The 25,026-nt window shown below is 39.5% G+C and overlaps 1 protein-coding gene and 4 gene segments (V, D, J or C); 1 reads left to right on the top strand and 4 right to left on the bottom strand.

The window, feature by feature from the left end:
- Positions 1 to 25,026, bottom strand: part of LOC125904394 (uncharacterized) — an 85,700-nt gene that overhangs the window by 59,503 nt on the left and 1,171 nt on the right. The window lies entirely within an intron of this gene.
- Positions 14,154 to 14,872, bottom strand: LOC125904917 (Ig kappa chain V-III region PC 4050-like). The segment is given in 2 exon segments: positions 14,154 to 14,625; positions 14,733 to 14,872. Coding segments are annotated over 2 exon segments (417 nt in total).
- On the top strand, positions 15,099 to 17,127 carry LOC125904906 (Ig kappa-b4 chain C region-like). The segment is given in 2 exon segments: positions 15,099 to 15,372; positions 16,626 to 17,127. Coding segments are annotated over 2 exon segments (504 nt in total).
- On the bottom strand, positions 17,972 to 19,489 carry LOC125904927 (Ig kappa chain V region 3381-like). The segment is given in 2 exon segments: positions 17,972 to 18,615; positions 18,835 to 19,489. Coding segments are annotated over 2 exon segments (360 nt in total).
- Positions 20,214 to 20,762, bottom strand: LOC125904916 (Ig kappa chain V region 3381-like). The segment is given in 2 exon segments: positions 20,214 to 20,537; positions 20,645 to 20,762. Coding segments are annotated over 2 exon segments (417 nt in total).

Raw genomic sequence — 25,026 nt, 5'->3', positions numbered from 1 at the left:
CAATCAATTATCATATCACTACTTGGATTGGGGATGCTCTTGGCAACCTATAACTTGAACTGTTAGTGATGGAAGCCATTGAAAAAAACCATATGATCAGCTTCTTTATCACATTCCTGCTCTTTTTTGTTTAGATAGATGGATAGATGAAAAAAGGAGGGGTGAATATAGATGACGAGAGAGAAGAGGATAGTACCAGAGGAAATTAGGCTAAAACAAAGACAGATATGGAGAGATAATAAACTTTCTCTCGCCATCATGAATTAAAGCAAAAAAAAAAAAATCTTTTGACTGAAATTTTTTTCAAGCTGCAGCCTAGTCATACTCCCCATCTGCAATCTGTAAAATCTATTACAAGTTACATTCATACCTGCAAACTCAGAAGGGGTGAAAAAGATGACAAAGATGCAAACCCACTAATTTCACTAATACAAACCCAAAATTTCAACCCCCCCGGAATAAATTTTTAAAAATATCAACTTCAAAATGTGAATTTACAGTCAATTTTAGCATTCAGACCTATTAAAGAATAAGTGCTAACAATAAGAAAAGCTGGGTTGTATCTAGTAGAAATATAAAGATTTATTCTGAAAACAGGAAGAATTTATCAGCAACAGTGAACTGAACATCTGCCACCATACATGCCAAGCCTTTGTCTTTTTTTATGTATACCAAAATGTAATTTACATACACCTTATATACACAGACTATTAATGCGTTATAGGTTAAGAACATTAAATTGTTTTTCCTTGGAAAATGCATATTCAACTGAGACCGATTCACTGAATTATTCAGTTATCCAATTTACTGCATATCATTCACTGTAGCCTATAATATATTCACTAATAGCCTGGAAAGCTATAGAAGAGGCACAGAGAGTTGCCTAGAAAAAAACAGGCTAGACACTGTTCCAACTTCACTGCAAATTTAACGTCTTCACTGACTGCTCTGGTGGCCAGCTCAGCCTCCCTCTCTCTCTCTCTCTCTCTCTCTCTCTCTCACACACACACACACACACACACACACACACACACACACACATACACACTAGGGATGCACATAGTAGACTATACGATTAAACGTCCCCTCTCTCGCTAGTCGGCACCAGATATACTAGTCGTTTAAAATATTAACAATATGTCATTCATGCACGATGCCAGTTATCTGTTTCCTCTAAGATTTTACGCAGCCGCCCGCCACTAGTCGGAGTTTTGTGCGTATAATAAATCTAAACAGACCTGTGAAAAACAAGGATTAAATACTTATGATCTACAACATACAAGACACAATATTTGACCGCAGGAGTCCTGCCCAACCTGGAGAGAAAAAGCTGTGTGCTCATGTCAGAGCTGGTTGGATATATCTGTGCGTAATTGCGCACTTCAAACTTCAGAAACTCTTTCTGATTGTTTCGTAGCGGGACAAAGGAGGAGGATTGGCGGAGGAGATGAGGACTAGGTGGGATGTAATGATTAATTATAAAATACAACACAATTTCAAGGTGCTTCAGTGTAAAATTCATTCATTGCAATGGTTTTTGCAGGTGTTCATGTAAAATAAAGTATTTACACATGAAGCTGCTTTGGAGACGTGTCTCCATATATTGCGCGCTCTCACGCGTTCACTTCTGGAACCAGGAGGTCTGTGTCCTCGCTTTGCAAATCTTTTCTCTTTGTTTCCTCCTTGTAAATCTGCCGTCATGCTGCCACTGCTTGTGCTGCTGGCGCACCTACCTCTTAGATGAGAGCTGACTTTCTGATTGGTTTATTGCATGTTCGGCCTAAACTCGCCGGTGAATTAATCAGAGCACTTGAGCACACCTGATAGGTGTATGCCGCTTTGCACTGGTGGCGCAGGGGGCGGGGCAGGGCAAAATATCACTTGCACCCCTGGGGGGAGACGGCAAAGGAGGATTTGGACACACCTTGAATATATTAAATCCATTGCGCTTTGCGCCTTGCCCTTACCAGCGTAAGATAGGGCCCTAAGTGTCATAGTCGCTGTCAAGGTGCTGATCCTGTGACTGTTATTATACTGGAGCTGTCCATGATACTCCGCTATTTGACTCCTCATCACTCATTGACGCACAGTGCAGGATTTTATCATCAGTTTTTGTAAACAGTCCACTCAGATTGTTACACAACTGTACTGTGAAGATAGAACAAATGTTTCTATTTTAAATCGGTTTATCAAGTAGAACGACAAAGATTACATCAATTGTGAATACACGCTCACTTAGCAACAGGACTACGTTTTCTGACAGGCTTGCAGGTGAGTAGACTATATACATGTTCTGATCTTTTGGCATATCGTTGAACAAATTCCCCTACCACCCTATTTAAATTCAGTCCGCACGAAATTTGACAGGCAAGGGCGGGGCCCTTTGTAAAGGGATCACTGATGTCTTTTTTTTTTTTTTTTTTTTTTGGATCACTGATCTCATAAATGGCCTCTATTGTCTCCAAATGACGGAAATCCGTCGTAGCGACGGAGAACTTTATTCCATGCGCCATGCTGTATAAACGACTATGACTAGGTACTGTTGCCAAGGGATCGGGAAATTAAAAGTAGCAAAGTTACTCAGAGCTACAGAGGTGTGGTGAATGCATAAACATGGTAAAATAAACACATCACGAGTTGTCTATCACAGCAATTTTACTCTCTGCTCTATTATTTCAAGAAATGACCAATACCTAAGTAAAATCTGGCTCATATCTGACTGGCAATTCAAAAAGGTCCTTACTTCATATTATCTTACCTCTCGAATAGCATCCACAACTGCGCCCTCCAACTGCGACTTGGACACCAGTCCATTTTTCCTTAAGTTCCACTTTGCGCAGAACTTCTTTATGTTAGGGACCGACACGCCTTTCTCCAAACCCATCGAAAACAACATACTGGATATTTCTTCATATGTTTTACCATTTGACATCATGTTTTTTATCAAATCAATATGTGGTTCAAGGGCCATCTCTGTTCTTCTGCCTAGGAGCGCGCTCGAATTTTCGCGGGTAAGTGGGCGTGAGACGTATTCTGGCGGTTATGCTGCGTTGGAGACAAATCGGAACTGGGATCTTTCCTTTCCGACCTCCGACTTGAAAAAGTGCAATAGAACGCCCCCTGAAAAACTTAAAATCGTTTTTGTGCCCTTTGTAATATTTTTATGCCCTAAGGGGAGCACTTTGAATGCAGTTCTTCCCGGTCCGCCATGTTTTTGGTTAGGCTATTCTGATCTAGTGCGTCTCAAACTCTATGAAGTCGGAACTCGGAGTTTTCAACTGGGAAAGATCCCAGTTCTGACTTGTCTCGAACGCAGCAGTATGACTCTTCTTGCTACCAAGCAACATGCATTAAGACACCTCTCATGCTTTAGGCGTAATTATCATTCACAAATATGTTGACCACCGTGAAAGCCAAATAAAGCATAGCCTTTATAGTTTTATTTTCAACTAATCATGTTTAATGTTACAGAAAGACATATTAGGCTATAGGCAGGCCTAAATAATAACAATAACCTATTGATCACGAATATCATCATCATCATCATCATCATCATCATCATAGCTATGTCCTTCCTCTGTTTGCACTGGTCACTCATTTTTCATTGTGGATCCTTAAAATAGGCTATTACTTAAGTGATTATCTTAATCATTTAAAACTACGGCCAAAACGGGAGACAAACGGAAAGCATACAGAAGCAATAAAAAGGTAACCAAAGATTCTTTAAAAAAAAAACAACTAAATTATAGCGGGAGACGTCAGTCGTTATTTCAAATACACCTATCCTATCTAATGGGTGGAGCTGAAGTTTCCTTAGCGGGACTGGACGGCCCATCCGGGAACGTCACTGATTTGAGCGCGCACTGCTTTTTACGCGCACTGGTTTTTACGCGGGCACGGCCAAAATTAGCAGGCTCATCTCTCTCCTGAAAACGGCTGAAATGGAACACGAAAGAGTGACCCTTTGGCGTGGGACCAGAAGTCTAAATCTTCGGCAGACGGACCTCACCACTGCCAACATTTCTAGGATTTTTAAGGTAGGCCTACTTCAAATGTATTATTACAGTTGCTGTAATTATATGAGAATGTTTCACATGGTAGTGTTCTGAGTGTGCTATACATATAGCCTAATCAAAGGGTCTTTTAATGTCCTAGCCTAATTGATTTCCTTTTTTTTTAGTTAAGTAAACTGAAACTTTTTAATATCTTTATTAACAATTAAATGCTTCTTTTTATGGCAATCCTCTGATCATTGGACGACCCGCTCTTTATTAACCCTGTTCTCTTGTTTACTGGACACAGTTAACACATAGGAAGAGACTAGTTGTTATTCTGCCACAACACATAACATGTAGTAAACAATGTCAGAGGGAGCTAAATCTGCAATACATTAAACTCTAGAAATAATAGCAAGACAGAACATTGAATTACAGCATTACAGACAAATAATGTGATACCAGTTGTGGTTCACTCCAACATGACAGGCAAATATAACATTAGGATCTGGTGGGATAGTGACATGCTTTCTTTTGGGAGTGAGGGAGAAGAAAACAATTGTGGAAGTGGGACTCTGTTTGTGCATGACACTGTATCAAGCTTTTAAAAATCTTTGTCTTCCTTCCTTCAGCTGATCCCATCCACAATTTATCTAATTAAAGAAAGTGGGGATGTCCTGCTGCCCAGCCCTGCAGGATATTTCGACGACTATGAGCTCATTCAGTGTGAGGTCTGTGGAGATGAGGAAAGGCCTGAAGCGACTCCTGGTAGGGCCAAAGCTAATGATTATCGGCATTGATTAATCTTTTTGTTATTATCTTAAATTGATTATTTATTGGTTCTGTATTTCTGAGAGAAATGTTTCTCTAAAACTCAAGATAAACTTCTCACTTGTTTTGCCCACGTCTACATGATATATCTGATTTACTCTTTTAAAAGAACAAAGACACCATATACACTTCTAAGAAGCAGGAAGAAGAGAATTTTATTTTATTTGTAAAATCCAGCTTGATCATCAAAAGAGTTTGATGGTAATCCCATTAAAAAAGTAATTACATAATTGTTTCAGCTCCTCCTGCAAGACAGACAACTTTTGCATTCAGGCCATCTGCATCTACTGGACATGCGGGCCCCCCCACTCCACGTCCTGATAAACTGTACACCAGGTAAAAAACCAAAGTAGGCTATCTGTTATTGTTTACTTACAGGAAAGAAATAAGAAATGCTGATAAAACCCATTTTATGAATTTGATGCAAAGAAATGCTAATCATTGACAAATCTTGTGTCTCTCTCCCCTCTCTGTCTTTGCATTGAAAGGAACATATTACTTGGAAGGGTGGAGAGAGGCACCCTGGTGCTCGATGGTGCCTCGCTGATCATTGAGTTCAGCCAGCAGGAAACAACAATCTTGGCAATGACAGCCAAAATAAAGAGGGAGCTGAGGTCTGACGGCGAGTTGTTTCTCTGTGATGGACATGGAAACAAGCTCGTGGAGTCCAGTGGGACAACTGGTATGTTCTGTGATTATTTACACTTGGCAGAAAGCCTTGTGCAATTGCAATGTAACTGACTTTTTATTAAGGCTTCAACTCTTCTTCAAGGAGGTAGTTGGATGGTAATATAATTTACATTTGTTGACTAAAACAGTTCTGAAAAGGAAACCTGGGCTGCCATGAAACAATAAAAATTTGTTGCAGATTACCTACCTAGCTTCATATGTAACCTCACCTTATATTGACTAATTTATTTTTTATTTTACTTAGAGAGGACAGTGCACATTAATTATCATTTAAGTAAAAGTGCCAGTGTTCGCCAGAGGCTAGTTTTCAACCATAGTCCCCTGGCATGATGTTAAAAAGCCATTAAAATATACATAAATGGACAGAAGGATCATAATACATATAAACAGGGACACAGGAGACATAAAAATTAGCGCAAGAATAGAACATATCGATGTGGCAAACAGAAACCGGCAGACAATAACACTAAATGAGAGACAATAAATATAATACTACTAAAATAAAAACAACAAGTAGACAGTAATACACAACAAAACCAGGATGAACGGTGCAATTAAATGAAATTGGGTGAGATGAACTGCCAGGGATAGATAAATGAGATGGGGGTGCAGCATTGTAAAGACCAGAGCAGGGTTTCTTGTTGGAGTCATGCTAAGATGGATTGAAAAACACAATGAAACCATAGACATCCAATGTAATAAAGTGCTACAGTGCTCATGTAAAGTGTTGCAGTGCTCATAAGAGTTATTGGGTTTAAGTAAGCTGTCAGAGGTGAGTAAATGGGATGGAGGTGCAACAATGTAAAGACCAGAACACGATTTCTTGTTGGGAGCTGTGCTAAAATGAATTGAGAAGAGGTAGTACATTTCTAAAGAGCTGCATTGCTCCTTACGGTTAACCCATGGCGCTGCACATGTCTGTGGGGGATCTTGTGCAGTGCAGTGACAAGGGGAGCTATGTGTGTTAAGTTAAAGATGATTGCATATCTGGGTGGATTTGAGCCAGTCTTTCAAATGCCTTTTAAAAATAAGAAAAGTAGAGCAGTCTCTTATGGAGGTTGGCACGCTGTTCCAGATTTTGCTGCCTCTGACTGATAGAGCAGACTGTTTGAAGATGAGGAATCCTCTTTTAGAGATGGCATTATGTTATTCTTATTCCATAAGCGTCAACTTAATGCTGTGTCATATCTTTAAAGCTGTTCATCTAATCCAATAAGTATTTGTAATGTTCAGACAACACAAAACAACTCATTTTAAAATCTGCCTATTGCACTGCTTGGTGCAGGAATGTGTTCTTTCAAATTTATGCATTTCGGGTAAGATGTAGTTCCCGTACATTTGTGAACCAACTGTCGGATTTTCATATTTCTTTCACACAGTAAAGATTTTAATAGTTTGAAATTAATTTAAGTTTGTGGGTGACCTAAACGGCTTCTAACATAGGACACTGCATTGAGAGATAGTTGAACTTTTAGAAACATTTGCACTATGATTACAACATGATCTTTGTTGCTTGCAACATCTCTAGTCAACTGGAGATGAGTAACTTACTGTCCCTTCTTGATAAATTAAAGATTTCTAGGGATTAGCCTCTCCTTTGCATTATTTTTTGTAGTGACTGACCTTTGTACATAGCCTGAGAATTTGTCACACTCATCATTTCTGTTATTTTAGTGTTATGCCCTATAAATAAGGGTGCAGCCATGTGGCAGACAAGGTGGCCTGACTAAGATTTCAGAAAAAAAGTTGATGAGCAGGTAAACTGTACAAATCAACCAAAGTGAAGTAAAAAATAAATACCCCTCAGTAATGAAACAGTAAGTGGTAACCTCGACTAACAACAGACTAACAACAGTGTATTTTGTATTACTTAACAGTGTAGGAATTTCTCCATGTTTCTGTTGATACCAGTTTAAACAGTAAGCACTGCTACAACCCCAAACCTGCTGACTGGTCCTACAGCTGATGGTGACGGAGCCTCCCAGAGCAGAGCTCACTGCTCCAGGCTGAGTCACTGTGACCTGACCTCTGGACTCTGAGGATACAGAGACAAAAACATAAAGCAGCGTCATGGTTTTGTGGTCTTCATTTCAGAGGGACGGATGTTGATAGAGGAGAGGAGTTTGATTCTCTGGACTTTACCTGTGAAGCAGCAGCAGAGGAGAGTCCAGATGAGGACGGAGGTCAAAGTCATGTTTTTGATGAAGAGGAGGATTTCTGTGGCTTCTGTTGTCATGAAGGACAGCTGTCAGTCATCCAGTGTTCAACTCTCAGGACTATAAACTCTCCCAGAGCACTGGAGCATGGTGCTGCTGATGCAAAGTGGCTCTCTATGGAAATGCTCTGACTGACTCTTGATCAGAAATGAATTGCCTTTCTTTCAGTCAGACACACACTGAATTTAATGAGTGTGTTTTTAAGTCAGGAAGTCTACAGTTACTCTCTGATAAGACATACTGCACCACAGTCTGATATTCTCCCACAGGCTGACGAGCTGATGAAGCAGGGTTGGCTGGGTGCTGATTGCTGATTGCAGGCAGCTGCAAAGACTCAGCTCTCAGCAGGTAGGAACCTCTGCTGGATATGGAAGATAGCAGAGGGACTCGTATTATCCAGCATGAGAGAACTATCTATCAGTGTGACACTGTTTGCTCTCATCATGCTGATGTTTTCAACATTTCATGACAACACACATTGTCATTAGAAGTGTTGTTATTAATGTAAATTATTATCCAAAAAATACATGTTTCTTATCTTGTTGTTGGTGTTTTAATGGTAACAGCTGATCCATGAAATCCACATTGACTTGAAAGTCACAAAGACATTGTTTTTACTTCATAATGATTTAAAATAACTCCCTTTTTCTGCATTTTTGTAAATGGTAAAGTTTCCATTGCTTGATCTGATTTTGTTCATGGTATTTGTCCTACCTTAGTCCAGTCTTAGTTTTGTATTGATCTTATTTTACTGACTACATACCTACTTGTTTGTCACTATTGGATTGACCAAATATTATTGTTTTCTTTCCATTCCATTTGGAAGATTTTCAATAAATACGTTGTAGAAGTTAAAACAAAAATCTATCTAGCGGCCACTAAATCTACTGATGCTAAAATCGTTGTGTGTCCTTGATGGTCATTTTATCCGTTGATGATTCTGAATTGATGGATGGACCTCTCATCCATATTTTAGTACAAATACTGTACCTGAGGTTTATTTTTATTTTTTTTTTTATTTGTTTATTTGAAGGGACAGAGCATATTAATAGACATTTCTGTAAATATGCCAGATTTAGCCAAAGGCTAATTTTCATCTGTTGTCCCTGGCCAGGTGTTACAAAGGCTCCCTGAAATAAAACAAAGTACAACTATGCTGAGGGAACAAACATCAGTCTTATCTTAAAGCACCGATCAATAAACTACAACTAATTAAAATTGATTAGTGTGTGAACAACAAGTAATAATGACATTGCTAAAATTAACATACAATTGACAACAAGACAACGTAAGACAGCCTGACAATTAATACAGAGCACAAGGGACAAAACGAACTTCACGGTCAGCAAATAAACATGCAAGCAAGAAAACAGTTAAAAACATGTATGCAAGACAATACGTAGTTAAGACATAAGGCCCGTTTCCACCGCAGGAACTTTGGGGTAATTTTACGGGGCCGGGGCTGTCGGTGCGTGTCTCCACCGCAGGAACCACCCCCGAAGGACAGAGTTCCGGAACTTTTACGGGGGCTAAACAAGTCCCTGCCTCAGAGTAGGTACTCAGAACGGCCCCAAAAGACTCCTGGTTGGGGCTTGGGGGTTACTTGGTGCTGATTGGATATACTCGAGGAGGGATGTGACATCAACAGAAAGCAACAAAATAGCCGGCATTTTTAAAACTCAGCAGACGAGGGTTAGCTTGTACATATAGCTTCCGCCGCCATGTAAAAAAAACTCACTTAATGGCCCGTGAAAAAAATATTTGTTCCAGCGGATATCTTAGTTACATCATGATTGAGCTAGCAAAGCAGTTTTGTGTTGATATGTGTGGTATTTATTCAGTTTTGGGAAATCACGATGTCTACAAAGCATCAGCTGACAGGGACAGCTAACAGCAGCAACAAAGCTAACATCAGGACGTCATCTGTTAAAAGCCTCCTGTTGTCGGATACGACATGAAACTACTCCAGTTAGCTCAATCATGTTGTAACTAAGACATCCGCTGGAAAAAACATTTTTTTCACAGGCCATTTAGTGAGTTATTACAGACACCACTAAGGACTAACAGCTAACGGCGTCTGTAGTGGTCTTTTTTTTACTAAGGTCCAAGTTGCTACTGTCGGCCACTTAATCTGCAGTAAGTTGTTTTAGTTCTGACCTGTGTTCAGTGAATTAATCCACTCTTCTTGAGGAACCCAGTGTTACTCACAAGTAGTCCACAGGAGGCAGGGAAAATGTTGATGTCGCTTTATTTGAAGACGCACAAAAAGAACCTGGTCCAATACCAGTGTAAAGCAGTCACAAATTGTACACGTTGTCACCTGCTTACTGCACACACTACTACACACGTTATGCACGTTATACACGATCAAAAACTTATTTCAATCCACGCTTATGCAGATTCCTCTACATCCTAGCTGCACACATGGTTGTCCTTACTGCGCACGTGCGGCAAGTTGCCCTAAAGCCCAATTAACTGTCGTAAAGCAACAAAACAGTATACTTCACTGCATTTAGCATCAGAACACAAAAATTGCAAACCTTTAACTTATAAATCTTAAAACTTACATAACCTGTCCATATACTGTTGTTAAACTGTTGCATGAACTTAAATATAGGCAGAACATATTGCATATACTGGACAACAGAAACATTTCATCAAATATTACTTTGTGCCTAAGGGGTTCTCACAGTGTCCCTACGTCGTCCCGGTAAATGGTCGCGCAACGATTACGTCACATCCAGAGCCTGTAACTTTACAGGAACCTTCCTCGTACTCCACTCTCTCAGTGGAGACACGGCGGTTGAGAGGGCCGAACGAGAGGACATTCCTGTAGTAGTTCCTGCCCCCCAGATAGTACCAGGAACTTCATCAGTGGAAACGGGCCTATAAGCAAGCCAACCCTCCACGCAGCATGCTGGTTAGATATCAGTTAGAACCAGAGTGACTAGCCCAGAGTGCATACAAAACAACACTTATGCACGAACAGGGTATAACATAAAAGATATTTCACATTGGACAAGCCATACATAGAACAGGACATAGGGACCAAATAACCATCTGATATTAACAAGGTGGCAGCAGCTGACAGAATTTTCAGTGCTGACAAATTTGGTTACTAATTAGCCACTGTTTTAAATGAGATTTAAATATCACATATGTCCCGACATCCCTAATATGTGTTGGGATGTTGTTCCACTCTTGGGAGGCTTTAACAGAAAACGCTGACTGACTAAAGGAGCTTTTCTTTAGTGGAACAACACAGTCCCCTCTTGAAACCCCCCTTGTGATTTGATTTGTATTTGTTCTAATCTTAACAAAAGATCAGAGAGGAGGAGCTAAGCCATGTATAATTTTGAACACAAGACATATATTTACATACTTAATCATGTTTTCCCAATTCAGAAGGCCATATTTCTTTAGGATTGTACAGTGGTGGTGGTGTTTTGGCTTTTTATCTAAGATTTTTATCGTCTGTTTATACAACAACTGCAGTGGCTTGAGTGTAGTGTAATTAGCTTGTGACCAGCTTGTTAGACAGTAATTCATGTGAGAAAGGATCATTGAGTGCATGTACAGCTTGGCTGCTTCAGTTGACATAGAATTGCGTATGAACCTGAAATTTACAAGACTTGCTTTGACCCGTTGACATACTTTTTTAACCTGTGCCCTGAAATTAAGGTTGGAATCTAAAAAGATGCCAAGGTACTTGAATTCTTTTACCATCTGCAGTCGCTCTCCAGATATACAAATATCCGGATCTACACAAGTGTCATTATTATTTGTAGAGTACATGCCTACTGTTTTTGAAACATTTAATTGGAGACAGCACTGACTAAGCCATGTTGTAATTTCCACCATTATCTTTGTGAGCTTGGTCGCAACTTCTGCTTTCGTGGTGCCATGTACATATACCACTGTATCATTGGCATACATCTGTACATGAGCATCAGAACACATAGATGGCAGGTCATTTATATATATACAAAACAAAAGAGGATCCAGTATGGATCCCTGTGGGACACCAGTGGACAGACATAAGGCATTTGATTGATGATTATTAATTCGTACTGTTTGTGAGCGGTTTAAAAGATAGGATTCCACCCATTTCAGGGAGTTAGCTGAGAAATTGATGACAGATAACTTGGAGAGGAGAACTCTGTGGTTAACGGTGTCAAAGGCTTTCTTGAGATCCAGAAATACAGCACCAACAGTGCCACCTTTATCTAATAATGATTTGATATTTTCATTGAAAAAAACAGTTAGCTGTCTCAGTTGAATGGTAAGGTCTGAAACCAAATTGCATCGGATGAAGAGGACAAGAACATTATTCTCCCATTTTTCAGCCACTTTAGACATTACAGGAAGAATACTGATTGGCCGGTAATTACAAATGGACTGGGGATCCCCAGCTTTGAAAATTGGTGTAACAATTGCAGATTTCCAGACATTTGGAAATTCTCCCTGAGATATTGACAGATTAATGATTTCAGTGATGGGCTTAGCTAATGATAAATGAGACATTTTCAGCATATTTGTGTCAATTCCGAACACATCTTTCGCTTTTGATGGTTTGAGAGATCTGATTATGCTTATGACCTTTGATTCATTGGCATGTCTAATGCTGAAGGCTCGTTCTGTCATGTTTGTTAAACAGACAGTAGTATTAATATGCCTAGCAGGAAAGCTTTGTGTAATGGTTGCTACAGAATCAACAAAATATTGATTAAGAGCACCTGCTATTTCGACTGGGTCCTTTGTCAGATTACCATCCAGGTTAAGTTCAATCGATTTGTCTGTATTGTGGTGTTGCCCAGTAAGATTTTTAATTGATTCCATATTATTTTAGAGTTACCCCTAGCCTCAGCAATTACTGACTTGAAGAAATTTGCCTTAGCCTTTCTCAGTTCCTGTATTACTTTATTCCTGAAGCTATTAAAGTTGGTGGTGGGAAAGTGTTGTCCTTAATGCAATTTTCAAAGCAGTATCCTGTTCTTTCATCATTTTTAGGATATCTGCATTCATCCACGGAAGCCTGTTCTTTTTATTTCTACATTTAAACTTTCGAGTGAAGTCAGTGATTATGCTGTGTAATTTGTTCGATTGTATTTGACTATCCTCGTTTGCATTTTTACCTAATAGCAGGCCGCTCCAATTAAAATGTTCTATGGTGTTCTTGAAGGGCCCCTCTTCACTTTTTGGAATTCTATAGATCTCCTGTCCTTTTTTTGTGGTATTAAACCTCTTCTTAGTTAATTTTCTGGCCACCACAATTAAATTGTGGTCAGATAACCCAGTTATCATATTAAAATGGGGCGGCAGTAGTTCAGTCCATAGAGACTTGGGTTGGGAACCGGAGGGTCGCCTATTCGAGTCCCCGTACGGACCAAAATATGGAGCGTGGACTGATGGCTGGAGAGGTGCCAGTTCACCCCCTGGGCACTGCCGAGGTGCCCTTGAGCAAGGCACCGAACCCCCCAACCGCTCGGGGCGCCTCACCAAGGGCAGCCCCCTCACTCTGACATCTCTCCACTTTGTGCATGTATAGGTCCTGTTTGTGCATGTGTGTGTCTTTCGGACCTGTGTGTAATTGACAAGCAAGAGTGAAAACATTGAATTTCCCCTCAGGGGGATTAATAAAGTAAATAAATTTGAACTTAAACTTAACTTAAAAGACTTTGAGATTCGGTCGGGTCTATTACTGAACACCAGATCAATCTGAGTTTTTGTGGACTTACAAAGAACCTCCTCCCCTGGACTTTTTAAATGTTCAGTAAAGTTCACACTGATTTCAGGAAGTATCACCTTTTAACAAAACTCCCTGTTTGACAAATTCATGGAATCACTGGTTAATGTCCTGAGAGACTTTATTAAAGTCAGTGTTGTACTAAGCTCAGCCTAGTCTGGGGTTACAAAAGGTCATAGTAAATACCTGCTGCTACAGAATGTATGTGTACTTACATTAACTAATTAATCTTTAAGATTCATAAAGATTTAAAAACATTTCTGAGAGATCTCAGGTGGTTTCTGCTGATAATGAATAAGATATTCATCATATGCAGATGATACTGTACTCTTCTTTACAGCTGCTTCTTAACAAATACTGCGTGATATTTAAGAGTCATCTGAACTTCTTTAAGGTCATTTCAAATTAAGCAGAATTGTAAGGCTCCTTCTGTTTTTGACTCACACTATCAGATTGTAATCTCACATATTAAGAGGATGGAAAAATTTTCATTCAAATAATGACAGCTTTTGTTTAGAGTTAGCAATTTGTCTTTGACCAACAGATAAGAGCTAACAGTCTGCAGGCGTCACATCTGTCCGAACCTGGAAATATGGTTTTATAACGATTATAACATAGAATTTTTTTTTAATTAATCAAAACTTCTCTTTGTGTAAAACTAAAGAAGACTATCGTTGTGTGTGTGTGTGTGTGTGTGTGTGTGTGTGTGTGTGTGTGTGTGTGTCCTCAGTGAAGTGTATCAGTCTCTGCAGTAGCTTCCAGCTGCAGCAGTCACTTCAGTTTCTGTTCAGTCTGACTGAGGGAGGTTTTTGTACGACGCTTTTTCACTGTGTGAACACTTGCTGACTGTTGATCTCATGAAAACTCTGACAGTAGTAAACTGCTGCATCTTCAGCCTGAACTCCACTGATGGTCAGAGTGAAGTCAGAGTTTGATCCACTGCCTGAAAAACGACTTGGAATCCCTGATGCTCGATTGCTAGTTGTATAAATGAGCAGTTTAGGAGGTTCTCCATCTCTCTGTTGGTACCAGTGCAAAACGCTCCCACCATAAACCCGCTGACTGGTCCTACAGCTGATGGTGACGGAGCCTCCCAGAGCAGAGCTCACTGCTCCAGGCTGAGTCACTGTGACCTGACCTCTGGACTCTGAGGATACCGAGACAAAAACATAAAGCAGCGTCATGGTTTTGTGGTCTTCATTTCAGAGGGACGGATGTTGATAGAGGAGAGGAGTTTGATTCTCTGGACTTTACCTGTGAAGCAGCAGCAGAGGAGAGTCCAGATGAGGACGGAGGTCAAAGTCATGTTTTTGATGAAGAGGAGGATTTCTGTGGCTTCTGTTGTCATGAAGGACAGCTGTCAGTCATCCAGTGTTCAACTCTCAGGACTATAAACTCTCCCAGAGCACTGGAGCATGGTGCTGCTGATGCAAAGTGGCTCTCTATGGAAATGCTCTGACTGACTCCAACAGGGACTTGGATTACTCTGATGATGCTGTTTATCAATGGATCAATACATTTATCAGAGGACTGATCAGGAATGTGTCACTCATCATTTACATGTGGATTTGCTTTGATGACTGCAGAAAGATTTTCTTTGACAACGTCTTCTGTCTGGTTTCATTTAATGTGAGAGGGATCAATTTTACTTTCAGACAAATTTAACAATAAAGATGTAAAAATGTGATTAATTCTGAAACATTGTGACACTGTTTGATAACTATAATGTTAAATAGTAAATTCTTTTCAAAAGAGGAAGTGTTGTTGTTGAGTTTGTTGTCTTCAAAGTCAGAGAGCCGTGTCTCTGTACAGTCAGAGGTTTTTGTACGACGACTCAATCAGTTTGTATCACTGTGGTTGACTTTTGGTGGAGGAACCAGACTGGATGTTGGAAGTAAGTTCAATCTTTAACAAATTTTATTGAGTTACAAGAAACATTTTCTTTTTTGCCTCTGTTACTTGTCAACAAAAAAATGGTGGTTTTACATTTTAACTTATAATTTTTGGCCAGCTGTTGTGTATGAAACAAAGTGCACTTTGTTTTTCAAATGAAATGATAAATATAACTACCATAATAACTCAGTGGAGCAGAGAGTCATGTGTTTCAATTTTTAGATTAAAGTTGGAATTTGAGGACTCGTAGTTGAAGTTTTGTCAGACAAAGTCAGAGAGCCGTGTCTCTGTACAGTCAGAGGTTTTTGTACGACGACTCAATCAGTTTGTATCACTGTGGTACACGTTCGGTGGAGGAACCAATCTGGATGTTGGAAGTAAGTTTCTGCACAAATATTAAATCAGTTAAGGTTTTAATTTCAGTGTCTGAATATTTGTAGTAGATATAAGTTTCCATTGGACTGATCTAAATCACTCTCATTGTTCATTTCTCCTCTTTAACCTTGAAGTTGAACTCAAAGCAGTTTCACTGAACTTCTCTTTAAACATTCAGTTGAATTTGTGAAATGTGAACAACTTAAACTGTAGGAAAGATTAAAGAACAACACTCGCACTTTATACATGTTTTAAATTCAGCCTTTAAAACTGTTTTGAAGTTGAGTTGAAATGATTTCAAACCCTGAGAATGAAGCAGAAATGCTGCCAAATCTCTGATCTTGTAAAATGGCTCAAATTGTCTTTTAACCTCAGTTTGAAATAATGTTGACTCTTCTCTGATGCTATTTGTATTTTTCAATCTGTCTGATGAACAATTTAAATTTGGTGGTGAGTTATTTTTGGCTGATAATGTCCTTTAACAGTGGATCTGATTGACTTTTGTCCTGTTGAGAGTTTGGACTGTAAATATGTTTGTATAAATGTACCAGGACTTTGAACTAAAGAATATATGAGTGAAAATATATTCAGTGTTGATACTGAAGCTGTGAATCTTTTATTTCCAGTGTAGTTTGATATCTCTCAGGTCATATGAGGACTCTTTCTGTGCTGATATGCATGACAGGTTTCTGAAAGGGAAGTGAAACAATGTGTGAGTGAGTGAGTGAGTGAGTGAGTGACTGGTGGAGCAGAAAAAGCATCTGACAGTAACTCCTTCACGGAGAAAATCCACTCTCACACAGTAAAGGTGTCCAAGTGTCTGGTGTTTGATTGACAGCTGTGTGGCCCCTGTCCTCTAAGCTGATTGGTGTCTCCTAGGTGATGTCCGTCCCACCCTGACGGTGCTGCCCCCCTCCAGAGAGGAGCTGCAGCAGGGGAAGGCCACGCTCATGTGCCTGGCCAACAAGGGCTTCCCCTCAGACTGGAGTCTGGCCTGGAAGGTGGACGGCAGCAGCAGCAGCAGCAGCAGCAGCTGGGAGGAGAGCAGGAGCCCCGGGGTGCTGGAGAAGGACGGCCACTACAGCTGGAGCAGCACCCTGAGGCTCCCTGCAGACCAGTGGGGGAAGGTGGGCTCTGTGACCTGTGAGGCCACCCAGGGCTCCCAGACTCCGCTCTCAGAGACACTGAGGAGAGACCAGTGTTCCCAGTCCTGACCTGACTCACTGGGACTCTGCTACTGGTTTTACTCTGCTACTGCTCTCACTCTGCACTCTGGAACTATCTCTGTCTTTCATTTCACATCTTTCAATAGCAATATTTACCAGCTTGTTGCAATGTTTCAATATTATTTCACTGTTTCCACATAATAAAGACGTGTTCATCAAATCACTTGTTTTCATCTTTATTAAGATCAAAGTGTCTGAATGATTTTCTCTTCATAGTAACAGTAACTTTATTAAATCCAGAGGAAAAATAAGCTGATAAAGATCCTGTAAGTTCTCTGTGATGAATTCAGAAAGAAAGTTTCAGAATATATGATATAGGTCTATTTTTACTGAACATTTTAAGAGTTCATAAACTCAGACAAAACTCCTCATTATTGTTTGATTAGTACAAACAGTGATGGTAGTAGTATAAGTCCATCATCTGTTGTCACAATGGATATGAATGCCTTCATGACTGTAAAACTTATTCTGCTATAGTCATTACAGATTTGTCTGTAATAATAAACCTTTGGAACAAAACCCATGGTAGGAACATTTCAATGATAAATCCTCCAATCAGCTCTCATTACTGAAGTGTCTTTATAGTAAGGACTGTAATATTGTAATAACTTCAGGTGTCTCCAAAGAACATGCATTATTATTTGAATTAATCTACAAAAGTCATAAAAGTGTTTGTTAAATCTGAAATAAATAGCAGTATATCGTCTGCATAGAGAGAAATAAAATGTGTTTGATCTAGAAATTTAAACTGGGAAATATTTCCATCCTGTTTCTGCTGAAGAACCACAAAGAGAAATAAAGAAATGACAGAAGGACAGAATTCAAATGTGACTGATTTACATACTCCATAAATCGTTTATGGTTTTAACTATAAAATACATGTTTGTACTGGAATACAAAACACACAAAATGGTTAAAATGTTATGCACATAACTAGTAATTTTACAACCTGAAAATTATTGAGATTTAATATAATTTATTTCAATGATGAGTTTGTTCAGGATCAAATAAAATATTGTAAGATTTAAAATAAATAATATTTACAGTTTTAGTGTTCATGTGTTATCATACTCTATGAATTAAATTTATCAAAATATTGAAATTATTCTTCAACAGAGTTTAGCTTTGATGTGCAGCAGAATGTTAAAACACTGAATAAATAAAATATACATAGTGTTTTATATACAGTATATTTAGATAATAAATGTTGTAAGTGAATTTTTCTGAACTACATTTTTTTGTTCTGAGTAAAACTTGTGTTGTTTTAGTTTCAGTGCAGCTGTTGAGTCAGATCAGTTCCTCTCCAGCTGAGGGAGGTTTTTGTACGATGTTGTATCACTGTGTGAACGGGTAGCTGCCAATCTGCTTGCAGTAATAAACTCCTGAATCTTCAGCCTGAACTCCTCTGATGGTCAGAGTGTAGTCAGTCCCAGATCCACTTCCACTAAAACGATCTGAAACTCCAGACTGACGAGTTGTAACTTGATAAATCAGGAGTTTAGGAGCTTCTCCAGGTTTCTGAAGGTACCAGTGGAGCCAGTTATTTACATTAGAACTGGCTGAACACATGATGGAGACAGTTTGTCCTGGAGCAACAGACTGAGATCCAGGAGACTGAGTCAGGATGGTTTCTCCTGATGAATCTGAAAACATGACAAAAAGGAGAAGGGTTATTGAGACAGATCCAGCTTGCAGAAAGATGATCAACATCCAAACAGAAGAGTCTCATTTCTTTAACATGGAGAATAGATGGAAGAAGGTAAATGCTGCTTGTTTCAGTGTTTCTCCATCAGAGCAGAACATCATTGTGGTGAACCTGGTTGCATCCTGAAGCAAAGTTTTCAGACAGAAGAGAGTCTCACCCTGAACAAGGAGCCCCAGGGTGGCCAGCAGTAGAATCAGTGACATCATCATTGTGCTGCCGGCGTGTCAGTGGCTGTGAAAGGCCTGGACAGCCACTGATCAACACTGGCCTCTTAACGGCTGGGAGCAGAGAGGCAGGACACATATGCAAACACACAGAGTCAGTCAACTGGAGCTGTCCTCAACACATCAGGCTGTTTCCTCCTCACTGCTGGGCCAGCTGACTGTTTACATCATCCTCATGGAGATTAACACAAACTCAGGTGGTTGTATTGTAATTAAGCCTTTAAATTAAACAAATCTTCGTTACAGTTTCTTATCTATATAAATGTCCCCTCAGAATAAAAAATCCATTTCATAAGAAATATTTGGCCAAGAAGGCAACATGAAAACAGCATCAGGTCACTAAATAAAACACAACATACATCGGCCAAGACAACTCACATGCTCCACTAAAAATCCAACACAATCAGTTCAGGTGTATTCACAGGTAATTGTAATTATCATATGTTTTCTGTCTCAGTGGGTTTATGGCTCAGACCTGCATATGACGTAGACTACAATGCTGCTGTCGAGTAAAGTTAGTAACAGCAATACTGTGAATGTTGCAGTGAATGTAAAGTTTAAGCTACAGTTTATCAGTGAATATATGCTACAGCTCTTCAAGAATCAAAAACATTTTCACTTTCTCTGACTTCATTCATTTGGAGGACATCAGTAACAGAAAAAGGCATCAGATCTACAATGACAACATTACACATCCAGGAGGATTTGACGAGAAACTTTCTTATTTATGTGTCGGCAGGCACAAGTTTGTGTTGTTATTAATAATTTATTTCTTTCATCAAATATTGTCCTCTGAGGAGAAAAATCATTTGGTGTCTGTTCAGCCATTTAAAACAACACATGTACTTTAAAACACCTGTGTCAGATGCAGTCAGGGTGTTTGAACCATCTATTCAGGTCGGGTGAGGCTGAGCTCAGGTCCTCTTCACATCTGACCTTTTATTTTTCAGCGTAATTTATGCCTTGTCAGGTTTGGGCAGGATTAACACCGGTCTGATAACGCTTGGGTCCCACCTGCTGGCCACGTGACAACATCCACCCCATGGTTTTGGATCCAATGTTCTGCCTTCAGACAGAGACAGCTTGTTCAGAGACATGTGGAGCTTCTGTGTCTTGAGAATTTAATTCAATGTGGAGACATTTGTTTTTTATCACATTGTGAATTTGGTGTGTGTGTGTGTGTGTGTGTGTGTGTGTGTGTGTGTGTGTGTGTCCTCAGTGAAGTGTATCAGTCTCTGCAGTAGCTTCCAGCTGCAGCAGTCACTTCAGTTTCTGTTCAGTCTGACTGAGGGAGGTTTATGTATTACTCTTTTTCACTGTGTGAACACACGCTGACTGTTGATCTCATGATAACTCTGACAGTAGTAAACTGCTGCATCTTCAGCCTGAACTCCACTGATGGTCAGAGTGAAGTCAGAGTTTGATCCACTGCCTGAAAAACGATCTGGAATCCCTGATGCTCGACTGCTAGTATAGGAAATGAGCAGTTTAGGAGTTTCTCCATTTCTCTGTTGGTACCAGTGCAAGTAGTTCCCACCATAAACGCTCTGACTGGTCCTACAGCTGATGGTGACGGAGCCTCCCAGAGCAGAGCTCACTGCTCCAGGCTGAGTCACTGTGACCTGACCTCTGGACTCTGAGGATACAGAGACAAAAACATAAAGCAGCGTCATGGTTTTGTGGTCTTCATTTCAGAGGGACGGATGTTGATAGAGGAGAGGAGTTTGATTCTCTGGACTTTACCTGTGAAGCAGCAGCAGAGGAGAGTCCAGATGAGGACAGAGGTCAAAGTCATGTTTTTGATGAAGAGGAGGATTTCTGTGGCTTCTGTTGTCATGAAGGACAGCTGTCAGTCATCCAGTGTGCACCTCTCAGGACTATAAACTCTCCCAGAGCACTGGAGCATGGTGCTGCTGATGCAAAGTGGCTCTCTATGGAAATGCTCTAACTGACTCCAACAGGGACTTGGATTACTCTGATGATGCTGTTTATCAGTGGATCAATACATTTATCAGAGGACTGATCAGGAATGTGTCACTCATCATTTACATGTGGATTTGCTTTGATGACTGCAGAAAGATTTTCTTTCACAACGTCTTCTGTCTGGTTTCATTTAATGTGAGAGGGATCAATTTTACTTTCAGACAAATTTAACAATAAAGATGTAAAAATGTGATTAATTCTGAAACATTGTGACACTGTTTGATAACTATAATATTAAATAGTAAATTCTTTTCAAAAGAGGAAGTGTTGTTGTTGAGTTTGTTGTGTTCAAAGTCAGAGAGCCGTGTCTCTGTACAGTCAGAGGTTTTTGTACGACGACTCAATCAGTTTGTATCACTGTGGTTGACTTTTGGTGGAGGAACCAGACTGGATGTTGGAAGTAAGTTCAATCTTTAACAAATTTTATTGAGTTACAAGAAACATTTTCTTTTTTGCCTCTGTTACTTGTCAAGAAAATAAAATTGGTGGTTTTACATTTTAACTTGTAATTTTTGGCCAGCTGTTGTGTATGAAGCAAAGTGCACTTTGTTTTTCAAATGAAATGATAAATATAACTACCATAATAACTCAGTGGAGCAGAGAGTCATGTGTTTCAATTTTTAGATTAAAGTTGGAATTTGAGGACTTGTAGTTGAAGTTTTGTCAGACAAAGTCAGAGAGCCGTGTCTCTGTACAGTCAGAGGTTTTTGTACGACGACTCAATCAGTTTGTATCACTGTGGTACACGTTCGGTGGAGGAACCAGACTGGATGTTGGAAGTAAGTTTCTGCACAAATATTTAATCAGTCAAGGTTTTAATTTCAGTGTCTGAATATTTGTAGTAGATATAAGTTTCCATTGGACTGATCTAAATCACTCTCATTGTTCATTTCTCCTCTTTAACCTTGAAGTTGAACTCAAAGCAGTTTTACTGAACTTCTCTTTAAACATTCAGTTGAATTTGTGAAATGTGAACAACTTAAACTGTAGGAAAGATTAAAGAACAACACTCGTACTTTATACATGTTTTAAATTCAGCCTTTAAAACTGTTTTGAAGTTGAGTTGAAATCATTTCAAATCCTGAGAATGAAGCAGAAATGCTGCCAAATCTCTGATCTTGTAAAATGGCTCAAATTGTCATAATGTTGACTCTTCTCTGATGCTATTTGTATTTTTCAATCTGTCTGATGAACAATTTAAATTTGGTGGTGAGTTATTTTTGGCTGATAATGTCCTTTAACAGTGGATCTGATTGACTTTTGTCCTGTTGAGAGTTTGGACTGTAAATATGTTTGTATAAATGTACCAGGACTTTGAACTAAAGAATATATGAGTGAAAATATATTCAGTGTTGATACTGAAGCTGTGAATCTTTTATTTCCAGTGTAGTTTGATATCTCTCAGGTCATATGAGGACTCTTTCTGTGCTGATATGCATGACAGGTTTCTGAAAGGGAAGTGAAACAATGTGTGAGTGAGTGAGTGAGTGAGTGACTGGTGGAGCAGAAAAAGCATCTGACAGAAACTCCTTCAAGGAGAAAATCCACTCTCACACAGTAAAGGTGTCCAAGTGTCTGGTGTTTGATTGACAGCTGTGTGGTCCCTGTCCTCTAAGCTGATTGGTGTCTCCTAGGTGATGTCCGTCCCACCCTGACGGTGCTGCCCCCCTCCAGAGAGGAGCTGCAGCAGGGCAAGGCCACGCTCATGTGCCTGGCCAACAAGGGCTTCCCCTCAGACTGGAGTCTGGCCTGGAAGGTGGACGGCAGCAGCAGCAGCAGCAGCTGGGAGGAGAGCAGGAGCCCCGGGGTGCTGGAGAAGGACGGCCACTACAGCTGGAGCAGCACCCTGAGGCTCCCTGCAGACCAGTGGGGGAAGGTGGGCTCTGTGACCTGTGAGGCCACCCAGGGCTCCCAGACTCCGCTCTCAGAGACACTGAGGAGAGACCAGTGTTCCCAGTCCTGACCTGACTCACTGGGACTCTGCTACTGGTTTGACTCTGCTACTGCTCTCACTCTGCACTCTGGAACTATCTCTGTCTTTCATTTCACATCTTTCAATAGCAATATTTACCAGCTTGTTGCAATGTTTCAATATTATTTCACTGTTTCCACATAATAAAGACGTGTTCATCAAATCACTTGTTTTCATCTTTATTATGATCAAAGTGTCTGAATGATTTTCTCTTCATAGTAACAGTAACTTTATTAAATCAAAAGGAAAAATAAGCTGATAAAGATCCTGTAAATTCTCTGTGATGAATTCAGAAAGAAAGTTTCAGAATATATGATATAGGTCTATTTTTACTGAACATTGTAAGAGTTCATAAACTCAGACAAAACTCCTCATTATTGTTTGATTAGTACAAACAGTGATGGTAGTAGTATAAGTCCATCATCTGTTGTCACAATGGATATGAATGCCTTCATGACTGTAAAACTTATTCTGCTATAGTCATTACAGATTTGTCTGTAATAATAAACCTTTGGAACAAAACCCATGGTAGGAACATTTCAATGATAAATCATCCAATCAGCTCTCATTAGAGTTCTCAATTTCAACCCGAGCCCGAACCTGACCCGAATAAGTCCGACGGGTCGGGTCGGTTTGGGCTGACTAGTTAAGTTAATTGGGGCGGGCTGAGTCGGGCTCGGACAGCGGAGAGAGAGAGGAAAAAAAAAAAGTGTGTCTGTCAGAAAGCGCACTGTGTGAGGGTGTGACAGCAGCACTAACACACAATGCTGCTGTCCATGGTTCTCACTTCTGAGCAGCCTGTGAGGAAGAAAATATGCATGTCTGTTAAGATTATTCCAAATCCATTCATTATTCAATGTTATGTTGTTGATGTTTGAAGGTTATAGTTACCATTTTTAATAAAGTGTTCGAGTTGAAGTTGAAGTATGGTCTGCTGTGTGTGTGTATGTGTGTAAGGGGATGATAATAGGGCTATAATAATTAAGCAAGAAGAATATGCGAATTATAAAAATAAAGAATGCTGAATTCCGTTCTGACAAAAAAAATAATAATACTAAAACAAGATATGCTGCTGTGAAGTGTGAGCGAAGTTTGGTCAGTCAGTCAGCGTTCAGGTGCAGGAAAAGTGTTGAGAGCGGCTGCGGCTCATTAAATGCAGCGGCGCAGCTCTACATGATGCGCAACGGTTGCTCTCCCCCACGCTGACGTTGAAGCCTGTCTGTCTGGTAATATTATTTTGGGACATGAATGATTGGTTGACTTTAAGTGATTAAAGCTACTGTATTTGAGGCAGGGCAGCCAGACTGCTGAGGCGCAGAGGGGGAGCATCATTTTTTCCCCCTAACATTTAAAAAAAAAAAAAAAAAAACTCAAGTTCAGTCGGGCTCGGACCCAGTGATGTATGTGATGATGTCGGGCCGAGCTGGTTTCGGGCTTCACGTCCCTCGGGTCATTCCGGTTTTGGGTTGAATTTTTGGGCCCGTTGAGAACTCTAGCTCTCATTAATGAAGTGTCTTTATAGTAAGGACTGTAATATTGTAATTACTTCAGGTGTCTCCAAAGAACATGCATTATTATTTGAATTAAACTAAAAAAGTCAGAAAAGTGTTTGTTAAATCTGAAATAAATAACAGTATATCGTCTGCATAGAGAGAAATAAAATGAGTTTGATCTAGAAATTTAAACTGGGAAATATTTACATCCTGTTTCTGCTGAAGAACCACAAAGAGAAATAAACAGATGACAAAAGGACAGAATTAATATGTGACTGATTTACATACTCCATTAATCGTTTTTGTTGTTAATTATGAAATACATGTTTTTGCTGGAATACAAAACACACAAAATGGCTGAATTATGTAATACTCATAACTACTAATTAAACAACATGAAAAAAATTATTGAGATTAAATATTGTAATTTATTTAAATAATAAATTTGTTCAAGATCTAATGAATATTGTAAGATTTAAAATAAATAATATTTACAGATTTAGTGTTCATGTGTTATCATACTCTATGAATTAAATCTATCAAAGGACTGAAATCATTCTTCAACAGAGTTTAGCTTTGATGTGCAGCAGAATGTAAAAACCCTGAATAAGTGTTTTATGTACAGTATATTACTGTAAGATTATAAATGCTGTAAGTGTTTATTTTAACTGCATTTT

This window comes from Epinephelus fuscoguttatus, linkage group LG17, assembly GCF_011397635.1.
Source record: "Epinephelus fuscoguttatus linkage group LG17, E.fuscoguttatus.final_Chr_v1".
Taxonomy (NCBI): Eukaryota; Metazoa; Chordata; class Actinopteri; order Perciformes; family Serranidae; genus Epinephelus; species Epinephelus fuscoguttatus.
The sequence above is the reverse complement of the archived record's forward strand: the minus strand, read 5'-3'. Positions and strand labels throughout refer to the sequence as shown.